A 13,967-nucleotide genomic window follows, 5' to 3' on the forward strand; every position below is an offset into this window, starting at 1 on the left:
GAATGTAATAGCTGGGATCCACTAGCAGTTTATTTTGATAATGGGTCACACGGCTCCTTGATGATTCCGTGAAAACTAAAAATAATGTATAAAAACAACAACAAATACAACACAATAAAGCCATTGTCAATTTGAACGATCCTTGAAATTTGAAACTAAATTCCAACGTCAAACACGATCTGTCAATATTTTGGCGCCAACGTAAACGGATGCGTTCACAATCGCGGCAAACTTTTTTTTAACAGCCGATCGCGCTAAAAAAAAGTTTTATTACATATAATATAATGCATTAGCATATAATATAATATAATATATTACATAAGGCATTAGCTCAAATTTTAGCCACCACATTGTATTGGACAGTAGAAATTCCGAATACTTGAATGAAGGCGTAAGTATTATTTGTATTGTACTTGTATTTTATTATGTTATTGTATCGATGTCGGTGCACACAAACGGCGTTTAGTGGAATTCTATTCGCTTTTTTTTTCAAGTGTTATACTCGTTTTATGAATGGAATTCCGGATGCCATGCGTGGTTGCCTAATTCGGCGTGAAATCCTCAGTAAGTGAAATCACAGGGAAATTGAGATTGGCAGAAAAAAGGCCGCACCTATGGGCCGCACTCGATTTTTATGGAATTCGTAGTAGATATTCGTAGTAGTTGTCACGCCCGTGTTATTTTCGCGATTCTCACGGGAATCATATAGATAGCCTAGCCGGAAGAGCGTGCGACTTGCAATCCGGAGGTGGCGGGTTCTTACCCCGGCTCTTACCAATGAGTTTTTCGAAACTTATGTACGAGAATTATCATTTGATATTTACCAGTCGCTTTTCGGTGAAGGAAAACATCGTGAGGAAACCGGACTAATCCCAATAAGGCCTAGTTTACCCTCTGGGTCGGAAGGTCAGATGGCAGTCGCTTTCGTAAAAACTAGTGCCCACGCCTATTACTGGGATTAGTAGCCAAAGCGGACCCAACGAAGTTTTAATACTTTTAATCTATGAAGAATAATTTAGTAGATTTTAGGTTTCATCCGCTCATTCGTAAAAAGAAAATATTTTAAAATCCGGGAAGGTTCGGTAGCTCAGAGTAGAGCGGTCACCTGAACAGAGGGCCTACCGCGAACCACGTTCGATGTATTGTCTCGCTGTCACACTTACGTACGAATTTACAAGTGCGACAGAGAGGTAACACGTCGAACGTGGCTCGCGGTAGGCCCTCAGTTTGTTCCATTGAAGTCTAGCCGACGGACTCAAGGATTTACGAAAACTCTCCCTGTCCCTCTCTCTGAACGCCCTCTGTGGGAAGTTCCCACAAATACGAATTATAAGAAGTGTACTCAAGCTGCTTAAGTCACAAACTACTAAGAAGATACTACGTATGCTTAAGTCATGAAGTTATATTTTTTAAACTGGAGCGAGCTGTCACTTTTTTTGCCATACTAAATTGAACCTTATCACTGAGCCAGAAAGTTGTTCGTACCAGACTAGAGAAAACGATCCACATGAGATAGAAAAACCAGAGCCCCGTGTCTCACTCGCACATGTTGCCAATGTAAAAAAGATACCATTGTGGCAGTATTTATATCAATATACTACTGAAAATAATTACCTTCTTATACTATTTTAGTGCTATATTCCGATTACAGTTCTGATAATTTCTTAATTATTATGATGTCAATATTATTAACTGATTAAACCAAGCATCTGCACAACAAAAAAAAACATTAAATTGAATATGGTAGAAATTGTAGTAACTTTGAATATTAATTGGTATCCCCAACTCGATGACATATTTTTCGTGTATTTTCAAAAGGCACGTATAATTTAACCGGTCAACTAATTAATCGAAATTGAGTAAACTGCAAAACGTAATTCAAGACCAAAAAAAGTAAGACAATGTTGCCACTGCAATAATTTGTTTGTAAAATAGTAAATTCCTTTTGATAAATAATCACGCTAAGATAATTTATTTATTAGTAATTTTACTCCTACGATTTAAAAAAGTACTTTTATTTACTTATTTTTACATAAATACAAGACGCGCTAGTAAAAAGTGTTAACATTTTCTTACTTTTTTTGGTCTTGAATTACGTTTTGCAGTAAAGTTTAAAAAAATAGATATGGGTACTAAAATTAATAGATTGGCACCAAAAAGGGAGCCTTAAAATATATCAATATGAGTTGTATTTTAATGCCGTTACAGCTTCTGATAATTTTTAGGCAGGTACCAAGTATTTATTTGGCAACTGAATTATTATATTGGAGACCATTTATGAAGCACATTTTAAAAAGAAAACGGCTATCTATTAATTCAAAAATGAAGTTCTTTTAAAATATTTTGTTTGGTCACTACACGGTCAACCTAACACGCTCCTCCTCGCTTCGCTCGTCGTCGCACCTATGTTTTGACTCTGGCAGAACACAGTGGTAACTACTGAAATTAGTAATTAAAAATTGAAAGATCTAATGGTATAATGGCCATTAGGTGTTTCATGATTAGGAATTTCGACTATAAGTATACTGACCATTGCGCATTGGTAAATTAATTTGAGGTGTTTTGTGTAAATAGTGACCAATATTCATTAAATTTAACTGCTTTCGTATTAAAATACTACCTGAAACGATATGCTCAATATGATTAGGTACTTAGATGTGAACAACTAGATGACAAGCAAATTTTATGATCGCTTTTCAATATTAGTTGCCAACTTATTATTTTAGACGCCAACTTATCACTTCAAGTTTCCTATAAATTATTTGGGTGGCTTGATTTTGCTGCCAGTTTTTGAATAATATGATATGATGTTTATATTTGCGGCTAATATAAATTTATTGGTGTTAAAATATTAATGCACAGCCAAATTATATTATTATATGCCCAATGAAAGTTCCTGTTTAATATTTTAGTTGCCCGGTTAGTAATAAGCCTTTTCAAAATGGCGCCGCTTAGCTTTTATTCGTAAAATATTTAAAAAAATGGTTAAAAAATGTTGTGTGGGGGGTTGTAGAAGTGAAAGCTACGCTGATTGTGGAATATCTTTTCACAGGTAGATCACAATTATTCAATTTTACGATAAAAATACAAGAAAACATTGTCAAACTGATTAGGGTGACTAATGACTATGATGTCGGTACGATTTGGATCGGTCTTACAGAATTGTTATTACGTACTTAATGTAAAAATAAGTTTACCTAAATAGTATACTAATAAATAAATAAAGATATACTTATTTCGGCATGTTTAATTATTCGGATCACGTAATGAGAGCTCTATAATTGCCAAAAATTAAATCCAAAGTCCTTAAGGCCCCTGTACACAATGGGCCAGCGCCGGCCACTCCAAGGGACGCATTTATGCGTTAGAGGGAGCAAGTGATATTGCTATCTCATTCCACCGCATGGCTGCGTTCCTTGGAGTGGCCGGCGCTGGCCCATTGTGTACAGGGCCCTTTAGACATTACAGACTCATAATATATTTATAGATAATATTTAATTACTGAAACGTTAATTCTAACTATTTATATATATGTAATCAATTATATATAGGTTGGACACACATTTCCGTCAGTATTCAAAGGCGGCAAATTTGAAAATTTTGTTGCAATCACAGATCTACGATGACGCTTACGCTTAAAGAATAGCTAGAGTCTGTGCGGAAGGAGAAGAGTCGTAGAATGTATGGGCTCTCTTACATTCCACGACTCTTCTCTTTCCGCACAGACTCTAAAGCAGCGGTTGGCAACCAGCGACCCGCGGGCCGCATGCGGCCCGCGAACCTCTCACTTGCGGCCCGCGAGCCTCCCTGGCTATTTTGTATGTAATATTGACAAATGATAATGTCTGATAAAGTCATAAATATTAACAAAGTGCGGCCCGCGTCCACTTCGTTAACTGCTATGTGGCCCTTGGTTGCTAAATGGTTGCCGACCGCTGCTCTAAAGTATGCAAAAGGGAAGTCATCACGTATATGAACACACCATGAGTATGATATTGATAGTGATAGGTAATATTTTGTTAAATTATGAAGAGCATAAATAGTGTAAGATGCCGGTTTACACAGTTAAATGTAAGTTTTTATTTCGTTGTGTGCTAATTCACACTAATTTATTAATTTTATCATTTTAGTCAATTAATCAAGATAATTTCGTGTAAAACATAAATTGTTACGCTACGCTAGGGCTTGACAAAATGACTGGTATCGAAAACCAGTCGGTATAGTATATGTCGGAACCTGACACCAGAAAGACGAATTGCAGCGTTATAGTTCATTATTTTAGACGCCTGTATAAAATCGATTAGCAATGTTGAGCTACGTATTATTTGGTTGTAACAAAATAAATAAAGTTGTGTAGAGAGTAATTCCGTCTATTGGCGCATTGTTGAAATAAAGTTGCGTAGAGAGTAACGCCATCTATTGGCGTGTTGTTGAACTGAGATGACAGGTAGAAGGCTTTGGAACGTCGAGAGGTTTCTCTCGAGTGAGCGTAGGCACGAGTTGGCATTTTTGTCGGTATGTTGGTAGACTGGTCGAGCAGGTTTGCCAACTTGACTTTGAGGCGGGAGCAGAGAGGCTCCGCCGCTGGTACCTAGTTCTTCTTGATCGGACCGCGCTAGAGATCGGACGTACTCGTTAGCCAACCTCGTGCCTAACTCGCTACGTTCCTGAAGGTTTATACCTGAAGGATTATTCTGATAGCTTATAGAATCCCGCGTTTTTTACCATTTAGCTAAGTGTTTTATTTCAAGTGTTATTTTGATTTCTTATGTTTCATTAGAAGCTTACTTTTGTGAAATAAAGAAATGATGTTTTATGTGTTGTTTTAACTTGTTTTGAAAAGATTTGTCCCTCTGAGTTTGTTGCCGGTCCCATATAGGGCTAAATCTTCTCAGGTCAGATATGTAGGGTTGAAGCCGGCCTAGTTTGACTTGAATAAAGATTTAAACGGTTTCTTTTTACTTTCATATCGCTCCCTTGAGTTAAAAATAGCAATTAGTTCTTTTAAACATTTAGTACTGAAGTATAGTAGGCACTAGTATGGTTAACGAGTCCTAATGTTTATTTCATGCACTGGTAGCAATGGTAGCATACTGGTTTAGCTGTGAAGTAATACATTATCGTACTACCCCCACGCGCCCACCGCCTTTGAGACCATCGGTATTCGACATATATATTAATATATATTATTTGCGATACAAGTGTTGAAAGTAGGAATTAAATTCGCAACGAGTGGTGATAAATTAAACCGAAGGCAGTGTTTTTAATTGACACGATTTGCGAATTACCTAGTAGAACGTTTTACCCGACTTTGGATATCTGTTGTTTTATTTGTAAAGGAAAGACTTGGATATTAATTGGAGTTCTTTATTTTTAGGAAGCCATCTTCGATAACATTCTATTCCAAATTCTAAAACATATTCTAAACATAGACAATATATAAAAACTATAACACCATAGACAATATGGCCAGTATGAATCATGCCCCTTTTTTAATAAAAAATAAAACGCCTCATTGACGTTGACGTGACAGGTGACATCTGACATGACTGGTCATACTGTAACAAATTTACAAGTTATTTTTAATCGAAACAATCTTTATAATTAAATACATCTGTGAATAAATGTTAACACAAGTTAAGTTAAATATGACATCAGTGAAAAAGTGATAAGTGTAAATTATACCATTGATATTGGACGACAAAGCAATGTTATAAGATGTACGGATTATAGAGTAACCCTGTATGGTTGTAATTCCTATTAAAGTTATAAATCTAATCGTTTTGGTTTAATTATTTGCCTTCCTGTTCTAGTAGTATAGTTTCCAGTAGGCACTCTACGTATAACAGTGTCAGTTATAGGAATATGAGGAATATTGGGACTATTGGCACAATTAGGAATATTGGGACTGTTAGGTGCACAATCAGGTGGTGAAGATTGAAATGAATGTTGATTTTTGGAACTATTGGCGTTTGGTGTTGAACATAAAAACGAATGTTGATTTTGATCGGAATTAAAAGCATAAGAATCATGGTTATTATTTTCAAGATCTTTAGTATTATTGTAACTTATACACTCACTGTCAGAATCAAAAGGATAAGAATCATAGTTATCATCATTATTTTCAAAATCTCTAGTATTAGTGCGAGTTACACTTTGACTGTTCTGTGGACAATAAATATGTTGCTGATTGCGTCTATATAAAACATTATCACTATCTTTTATGACATATGAACGAGGATGATCAGCCTTAGATACTATTCTACCTTTATGCCATTTATTATCAGAAGGTTTTTTCTTGAAATAGACAAAATCATTATCATTCAAAGCAACAGACATCCTAGCATGTTGATTGTAGTAAGATCTCGTTTTATCTAAATTTACCTTCTTATGTTCCAAATGTTCTTTAAAGTTTACTATTTTAGGCTTTAAAATGGTGGCTTTAGCCGGTAGCTTTGTTCTTAATTGCCGCGACATTAGTAATTGAGCAGGAGAACTAAGATTTCCTCTCGGGGAATTCCTATACTGTAGTAAACCAATATAGGGATCTGTTCCTGATTCATCACATTTTCTGAATATATTTTTGACAATCCTAACACTAACTTCAGCGAGACCATTAGATCTTGGCAAGTATGGACTTGAGGTAATATGTTCAAATTCCCAATTGATTGAAAAAGCTTTGAAAGCTTGAGAGTTGAATGGTGGACCATTATCGGTAAGAAGTTGTAATGGAACACCATGGCGAGCAAAGATAGACTTTAAGTTAGTAATAACAATGTTACTATCACTGCCTTTCTGTAAATGAGCGACTTCAATGTAATTGGAGTAAAAATCCACAACAAGTAAGTACTTTTTGGACTTATAGTCAAAGAAATCTGCAGCTACCTTTTCCCAAGGATATATAGGTTGTTCATGCGACATCATTGGATCTTTAGGCTTATTATTCATGAACATAAGGCAATGTTCACATTGTTTTATCTTGGACTCTATATCACTATTGATGTTAGGCCAGTAGACTGTACCTCTAGCCTGACCTTTGGTTTTCTCAATACCTAAATGACCTTCATGTAAAATAGAGAGCATTTCAGATCTCAAAGACATGGGAATGACAACACTTTGACCTTTAAAAACTAAGTTATTAATGACATGAATCTCATCTCTGATGTTCCAATATGGGGAGACAATAGGATCAATTTCCTTTTTAGAATTAGGCCATCCATTTTTGAAATAAAGTTTCAGTTTTTGTAAAGATTCATCTTTATTAGTGTGTTCAAGGATTTTATTCAACTTGTCTTTAGTAATAGCCAAATGAGAAGTTAATAAATTGACATGAATTTCTACATCTTTTTCTAAATCATTGAAATTGAATTCACAATTAGACTCATCTTGTACCGGAGCTCGAGATAAGGTATCAGAGATATACATTTCTGACCCTTTAGTATAAGAAACTACTAAATGATATGCTTGTAAGGCAATCATCATGCGTTGTAGTCTAGCAGGAACCTCGGCTAATGGTTTTTTGAATAAGGTCACCAGCGGTTGGTGATCAGTCTCTACATGAACAATGTTACCATACAAATACTGATGGAATTTCTTAGCACCAAATAAGATAGCAAAAAGTTCTTTTTCTATTTGTGCATAGTTTTCTTGAGACTTGGTAAGGGACTTAGACGCATAAGCTATTGGATTTCTCCCATGAAAAATCACAGCACCGACGGCAGACTTTGAAGCATCAACTGACATTCTTATGGGCTTCTTTAAATCAAAATGAGTGAGGACTGGTGCTTTACAAATTAATGACTTTAGCTTACCAAATTGTTTTTCATGAGATTGTGACCATTGCCAAATATTTTCTTTCTTTACCAAATCTCTAAGAATACTAGTTTCCTCAGCTAAATTTGGAATGTATTGACCTAAGTAATTTACCATTCCTAGGAATCGTTGCAGTTCCTTGACATTTGTTGGACTAGGCATTTCGGTAATGGCTTTTATTTTTGACTTATCAGGAGAAATGCCATGTTTGTTAAACATATGACCCACATAATACACTTCAGACATATTAAATTGACATTTTGACCTATTGAACTTGATGTTCACTTCCTGTGCTCTTTTTAAAAGATTGGCTAATCGTTCGTCATGTTCAGCTTGCGTTTTACCAAAAACTAATAAATCATCTATGAATATCTGAACACCAGGTAAGTCACCAAATAATTGGACCATAGTTCTATGAAAGATTTCAGAACTTGAATTAATTCCGAAAGGTAAACGAAGGAATTTGTACCTGCCAAATGGGGTATTGAATGTACATAAATCGCTACTTTCCTCGTCTAAAGGTATCGTCCAGAATCCTGAGCTAGCATCTAACTTGCTGAAAACTGTCGCTCCAGCTATATTTGATCGCAAATCGTTAAAAGTAGGAAACGTATAGTGAGGTCTTTTTATAGCCTCATTCAAGCTACGTGGATCTAAACAGACACGAAGGGTACCATTTGCTTTTTCGACTACGACAATAGAGTTGACCCAATCAGTGGGCTTTTCGATTTTTTCAATGACATTTAATTTTTCCATTTTATTTAATTCATCTTTTAGACGCGTTTGCAAAGCAAAAGGTATTCTTCTAGTGGCACTAATCTTGGGTTTGACACTAGGATCCACATCCAAATGAGCTTTTACGGGTAGACAACCTAAACCTTCAAATAAATTTGGATATTTATCAACGACATTGGGTACTGACCTTGATTTTGAAGATTTTAGACATGACTTTTTAGGATTTTGACCGACCTTTTGTTCTTCAATGTTTAATACCCTTTTGACTATCCCAAATTCATCAATGGTTTGTTGTCCAATAATGGTTCGACTTACAATATCTGCTACCACAAAATAGACCGTTGCTGTTTCATTGTTGGAAAATGTGCATTTTAAGTAGCATCCTCCAACAATGGGTATTTTGTTACCTGTGTAAGAATAAAGTTTATGATTAGCACTAATGATAGGTACATTTTTATCCAAGTCTTCTAGTACAAATCTGGAAATAACATTGATTTCAGCACCTGTGTCAATCTTACATGGCACAGTTTTGTTGTTTACTTTTAAGTTCATTGTCCATTTACTTTTATAGGAAGGGTTATCAATGCTTGCTATGATATAAATATCATTATCCCTGCGGATGCTTACCATGTTGACATTCTTGTTGAAGAAACAGCATTTTTCGTAGTGGTTACTTCGCTTGCAAATTCTGCAAGTGACTCCTTTGGCTGGACACCTAAAACGATGTATTTGCCCACAGCGTGTGCATGTGCTCGTACGCGAGTTGCTGGGACTTCTGTTTTCACGACGGTAGTTGTTGCTGGGACTTCTGTTATCACGACGGTAGTTGTTGCCGTTTGACGTTGACGTTCTTCGAGACTGTGACATGCTTCTTCCAGTTGAGCTATTACGACGATGCTGCTGACGGTATGATTTTGAAACTGCATCAACTGTTTGATTTTCATAACTGTTTATCTTAGATGATCGTTCTTGTGATAATTTCATACTCTTTGCAATTTTGAGGCATTTTTCGATTGTTAAGTTGTCTTCTTGTAGCAGTCTTTGTTTTACTTTTTTATCCGATATCCCAATTACAAATTTGTCTTTTATGAGACTATCTTTTAATCTGTCAAATTCACAATAATTACTCAAGTTGGTTATTACCGTGACATACTCTTCGAAATCCTCATCGGAATTTTGCTGTCGTGAGAAGAAGTTATATCTTTCCACGGTTAGGTTTTTAAGAGGATTAAATTTGGCGTCGAATTTTTCTATCACTTCTTTTAGAGTGGCTGTTTTTCTATCTATGGAGAAAGAATTAAATATAGTGAGTCCTTCATCTCCAAGTAGGTTGAGTAATATGGCTACTTTTCTATTTTCTGGGAAGTCGTCGAGCTTGTTTGCTTCCGTGTAAATTTCAAATTTTTGTTTCCATATTCTCCATCTTTCCGGGACTTGACTGTCGATTTTCAAAGGTTTTATTGATCCAATTATTGAAATATCTTTGGCATGGCGTTCATCTTCTTCATTATCCGACTTCTCATCTTCTGACACCATGTTTTATTTGTAAAGGAAAGACTTGGATATTAATTGGAGTTCTTTATTTTTAGGAAGCCATCTTCGATAACATTCTATTCCAAATTCTAAAACATATTCTAAACATAGACAATATATAAAAACTATAACACCATAGACAATATGGCCAGTATGAATCATCTGTCTCGCTCTCTCTTAAAGCTGTGTTTTTAATGGACGTACGGTGGACCACCTCCCTCACAATCGACCATGATCGCGATCCAATACGCCCATCCTATCTGTAACAGCTTTTATAACGACTAAATTAAGTAAGCTTGTGTGTAGCGTTTTACAGAAGAGAAAAAAAAAACTATATCCATCTCTTTTCTGGGGCAATTATACTAGCATAGGGAAAATACAGTATGATTCTCTCTGATTATGCACGAATGAGAAAAGATCCTGGCCAAACTATACATTCCATCTTATGCTAATATCCCACATTCATATGACTAATTAGAAAGAGATGCAGGGCTCAGGTTGACCTCTCATGTGGACACACTTTTTGGCCAGTGTACTCGATCCGGCGTATTAATTCTAGATCCGTGGCTTAAGTAAGCTCGAAAAAAATTATTGTTTTTTAAACAACGAATTTTATTTTTTTGTTATTCGTAAAGCTAATTTTTAAAATAAAATAAATAATATAACAAGTGAAAAGTGCTAATATTTTTCATGCGGTATACTTATATCCATCTGACATATACGTACATTTTTTTACACTAGTAACACTTTCGTACTGTTTTTTGACACGCCTTCTCGATAATCGTTTAATTTTTAATTAAATTGTGTGTGATTTTGTGTGTTATTCATCATTATTTGAGTGAGTACTTACTTATTATATACTAAAATATCATAATACTAATAAATACCTCGAAATAACTGTGATAATAAGCTAAAATTACAATGAGAATGTTGTCAATAATGCAACCGACCAAATTGACAAGCCTAGTTTTCTTAAACATTTCGCTGCATTCATTGTTTATTAACATTGGTAGTGTAATACATTTGGTAGATTGTATTGTACTTTGTTTATTTGTATAACAATTACCTCGTTTAAAAGGCAACTTAGTTGTTTTCTAAGAAAAGTTATCAGTTGCATCCACCGCAGATCGACCGCAGAGAGATCGTGGTATTTAGTTAACCTTATAAGCCTATCGTCGGGCTGTTGAGATACTGGTACGGGAACCAAACTAACTGCGTTAGGTGGGGCGACGCGACGTCTAGTGAATATAGACTAGACTGCGGTGTACGTCAGGGTGGTTTGACCTCTCCGGACCTGTTTAACCTCTATGTGAATGATCTGATAGTCGAGCTGAGCAGCGCCAGGATCGGCTGTCATATCGGGGATGTTTGTCTAAACAATCTCAGCTATGCGGACGATATGGTGCTGCTGAGTCCGTCTATCAGTGGTCTTCAGACGCTACTCTCGGTCTGTGAACGGTATGCGGCGGCTCATGGTCTAAAATATAACGTTCAGAAGACCGAGATGATGGTCTTTAGGGCTGGCAGAGGTCCGGACAGGATACCTAAACTAGTTCTGAATGGCTCACCGGTGCAGGTAGTGAATAAGTTTAAATACCTTGGACACGTCTTGTGCAGTGACTTAAAAGATGACCTTGATATGGAACGAGAAAGGCGGGCTCTGTCCATCAGGTGTAACATGCTCGCGCGCAAATTTGCGAGGTGTACAAATGATGTCAAAGTGACTCTGTTCAGAGCATTTTGTCAGTGTTTGTATACCTGTCAACTTTGGGTTAACTTCAGTAGAAAAGCATTTTCAACTCTGCGGGTTCAATACAATGACGCTTTCCGCATTCTACTGAGGTTACCCAGGTTTTGTAGCGCATCGAGCATGTTCGCAGAGGCGGGGGTGCCCGACTTCTTCGCCATCATCAGAAGTAGGATAGCAGGTTTCTGGGAGAGATTGAGAAACTCAGACAATCGAATACTTAAGACCGTCTCCGAGAGCCTGTACAGCCCCATTTTTCGTTACTGGTCATCCGTTCACCACAGCGAGAACAAAAAGTGACAGTACCTATAGTACCTATGTTGTAAAATTAATATAAAATATTTTATAAGACTAGTCATGTGGCGACTGAAGCAACTCTTAGTTTAAGTTCTTAGTTTATATTAGGATTAGCATAATTTTTATATGGACATGTGTCTGAAATAAAGTGATTTTTTTTTTTTTTTTTTTTTATTTATAACTGTTGATTCTGTTTGTATGACTCAGAAGTCTCGGACATTCACTAACTGATAACTCTCATGGTATAATAATATAACTCTCACTTGCAACAGACTAGTACTATTAGTACTAACTAGTAATAGAAAGTATGTAAGTGTTTTATTTGTAAATACAGGTAAAACTACAGTGGTGCTGGTGGTCAATTTATATATGTACAGTATGTCTATATTTTGCCAAAATGCATATTAAAACATAACTTAATACTTAAAACAGACTTAACTATCATATCACCAAATATGGGTTACAATTTATTTTTATCAAATTTTTATAAAAATAAATTGTAATCCTACAGCTATAATAGGACAATTTTACACAGATCAACCTAGTCCCACAGTAAGTTCAATAAGGCTTGTATTGTGAATACCAGTATAATATATCACTATATAGAAATACTTATAGACTAACCCCTTTATTCATAAAACTTTACGGCTTGATTTAGTTAAATCATGTTATATCCTTTCTTACAAATACACAAGTCAAAATAACAGATAAGGACAAATGATTATTAACTAATTGAGGTTTGTAGCACAGTTATGAATAGGGAGGACAGAAAACAATACAATACTATTGCACACCTCACATAGTAACACCAATAACATCAATTGCATAGAAAACATCAATAACTCGGGAACAAATATTTTTGTTATTCTTCTATTTCTGGCCCCCACACTCTGACAACACTGATTGTCGTCTGTGTGGTGAAGAGAAAGAGACAGTATAACACCTAATGTGTGAATGTCACCCTTGCCAGACAAAGAATGAAGGACTTTGGAGCAGGATACCTGAAACCAAAGGATTTTAATATGCTAGCCATGAGCTCCATCATCCGACACATGTATATGGTGAGAAAAGCTCTTGATTGGTTGACAGATCTTTTCTAGGGGGTAATTGCACAAAAGATCCCTATGAGTCGAAGTGTATCTGCAAGGGCCCATGAAAACAATAAGATAAGATGAGATAACATATTCTTCATCTTCAGTCGGTCCCTCAATGCTGAGGATCGTGACATCATGTCCTTCTGTTGAAGACCAGGTTCCTCCATAGGCTTCTATTATTCGCCAAGCGCATGGCCTCATGCAGCTTTAATTGAAAAGTTTGTGTTATAAATAAATGCCCTTACCAGGATTTCAACTCATGACCTTCTGCATCATAGTTGGTAGACTAGGCTAGAAAGCTGACTAAATCACACGATCTTAATGTACCTAATTCCACAGCACCATGACGGACACCTACGGAACCCTGCCTACCGGGGGCATAACCCTCAAATGGGACCCCAAGAACCTGGAGATCCGCACCACGTCGGTGGAGCGGACCCTGGAGCCCCTAGTGCTCCAGGTCACCACGCTCGTGAATAGCAAGGACAAGCAGGCTAAGAAGAAGAGACGTGAGTATACAGATTCCCAGTGGATTTGCCCTAAGGCCCAGTGGGGCCCAGGCCTAGGGCAGCAAGATATTAGGAGGGGTGGCAAATTGTATCAAAAAATTCACTGATGATAACAAGGAATAACTCAAAATGTAGTCAATATGATGGGTGCTGAGATAGGGGCGGCTACAGGGCCTGGGGCCTAGAGCGGCAAAAATTGCAAATCCGCCACTGGAGATTCCAGATTGATGATGATTTAGG

At 36.5% G+C, this 13,967-nt stretch overlaps 1 protein-coding gene across 1 annotated transcript in view; it reads left to right on the forward strand.

Annotated features, from left to right (window-relative positions):
• Positions 1–10,824: 10,824 nt before the first annotated feature.
• LOC134802477 (catenin alpha) overlaps positions 10,825–13,967 on the forward strand; it is a 100,356-nt gene continuing 97,213 nt past the window's right edge. Inside the window, exons 1-2 of the mRNA XM_063775156.1 lie at positions 10,825–10,918; positions 13,558–13,727. Of these exons, the coding sequence (XP_063631226.1) occupies positions 13,562–13,727 (166 nt within the window). The 5' untranslated portion in view covers positions 10,825–10,918; positions 13,558–13,561. The remainder of the gene's footprint in view (positions 10,919–13,557; positions 13,728–13,967) is intronic.

This window comes from Cydia splendana, chromosome 24 (genome assembly GCF_910591565.1).
Source record: "Cydia splendana chromosome 24, ilCydSple1.2, whole genome shotgun sequence".
In the NCBI taxonomy this organism is placed as follows: domain Eukaryota; kingdom Metazoa; phylum Arthropoda; class Insecta; order Lepidoptera; family Tortricidae; genus Cydia; species Cydia splendana.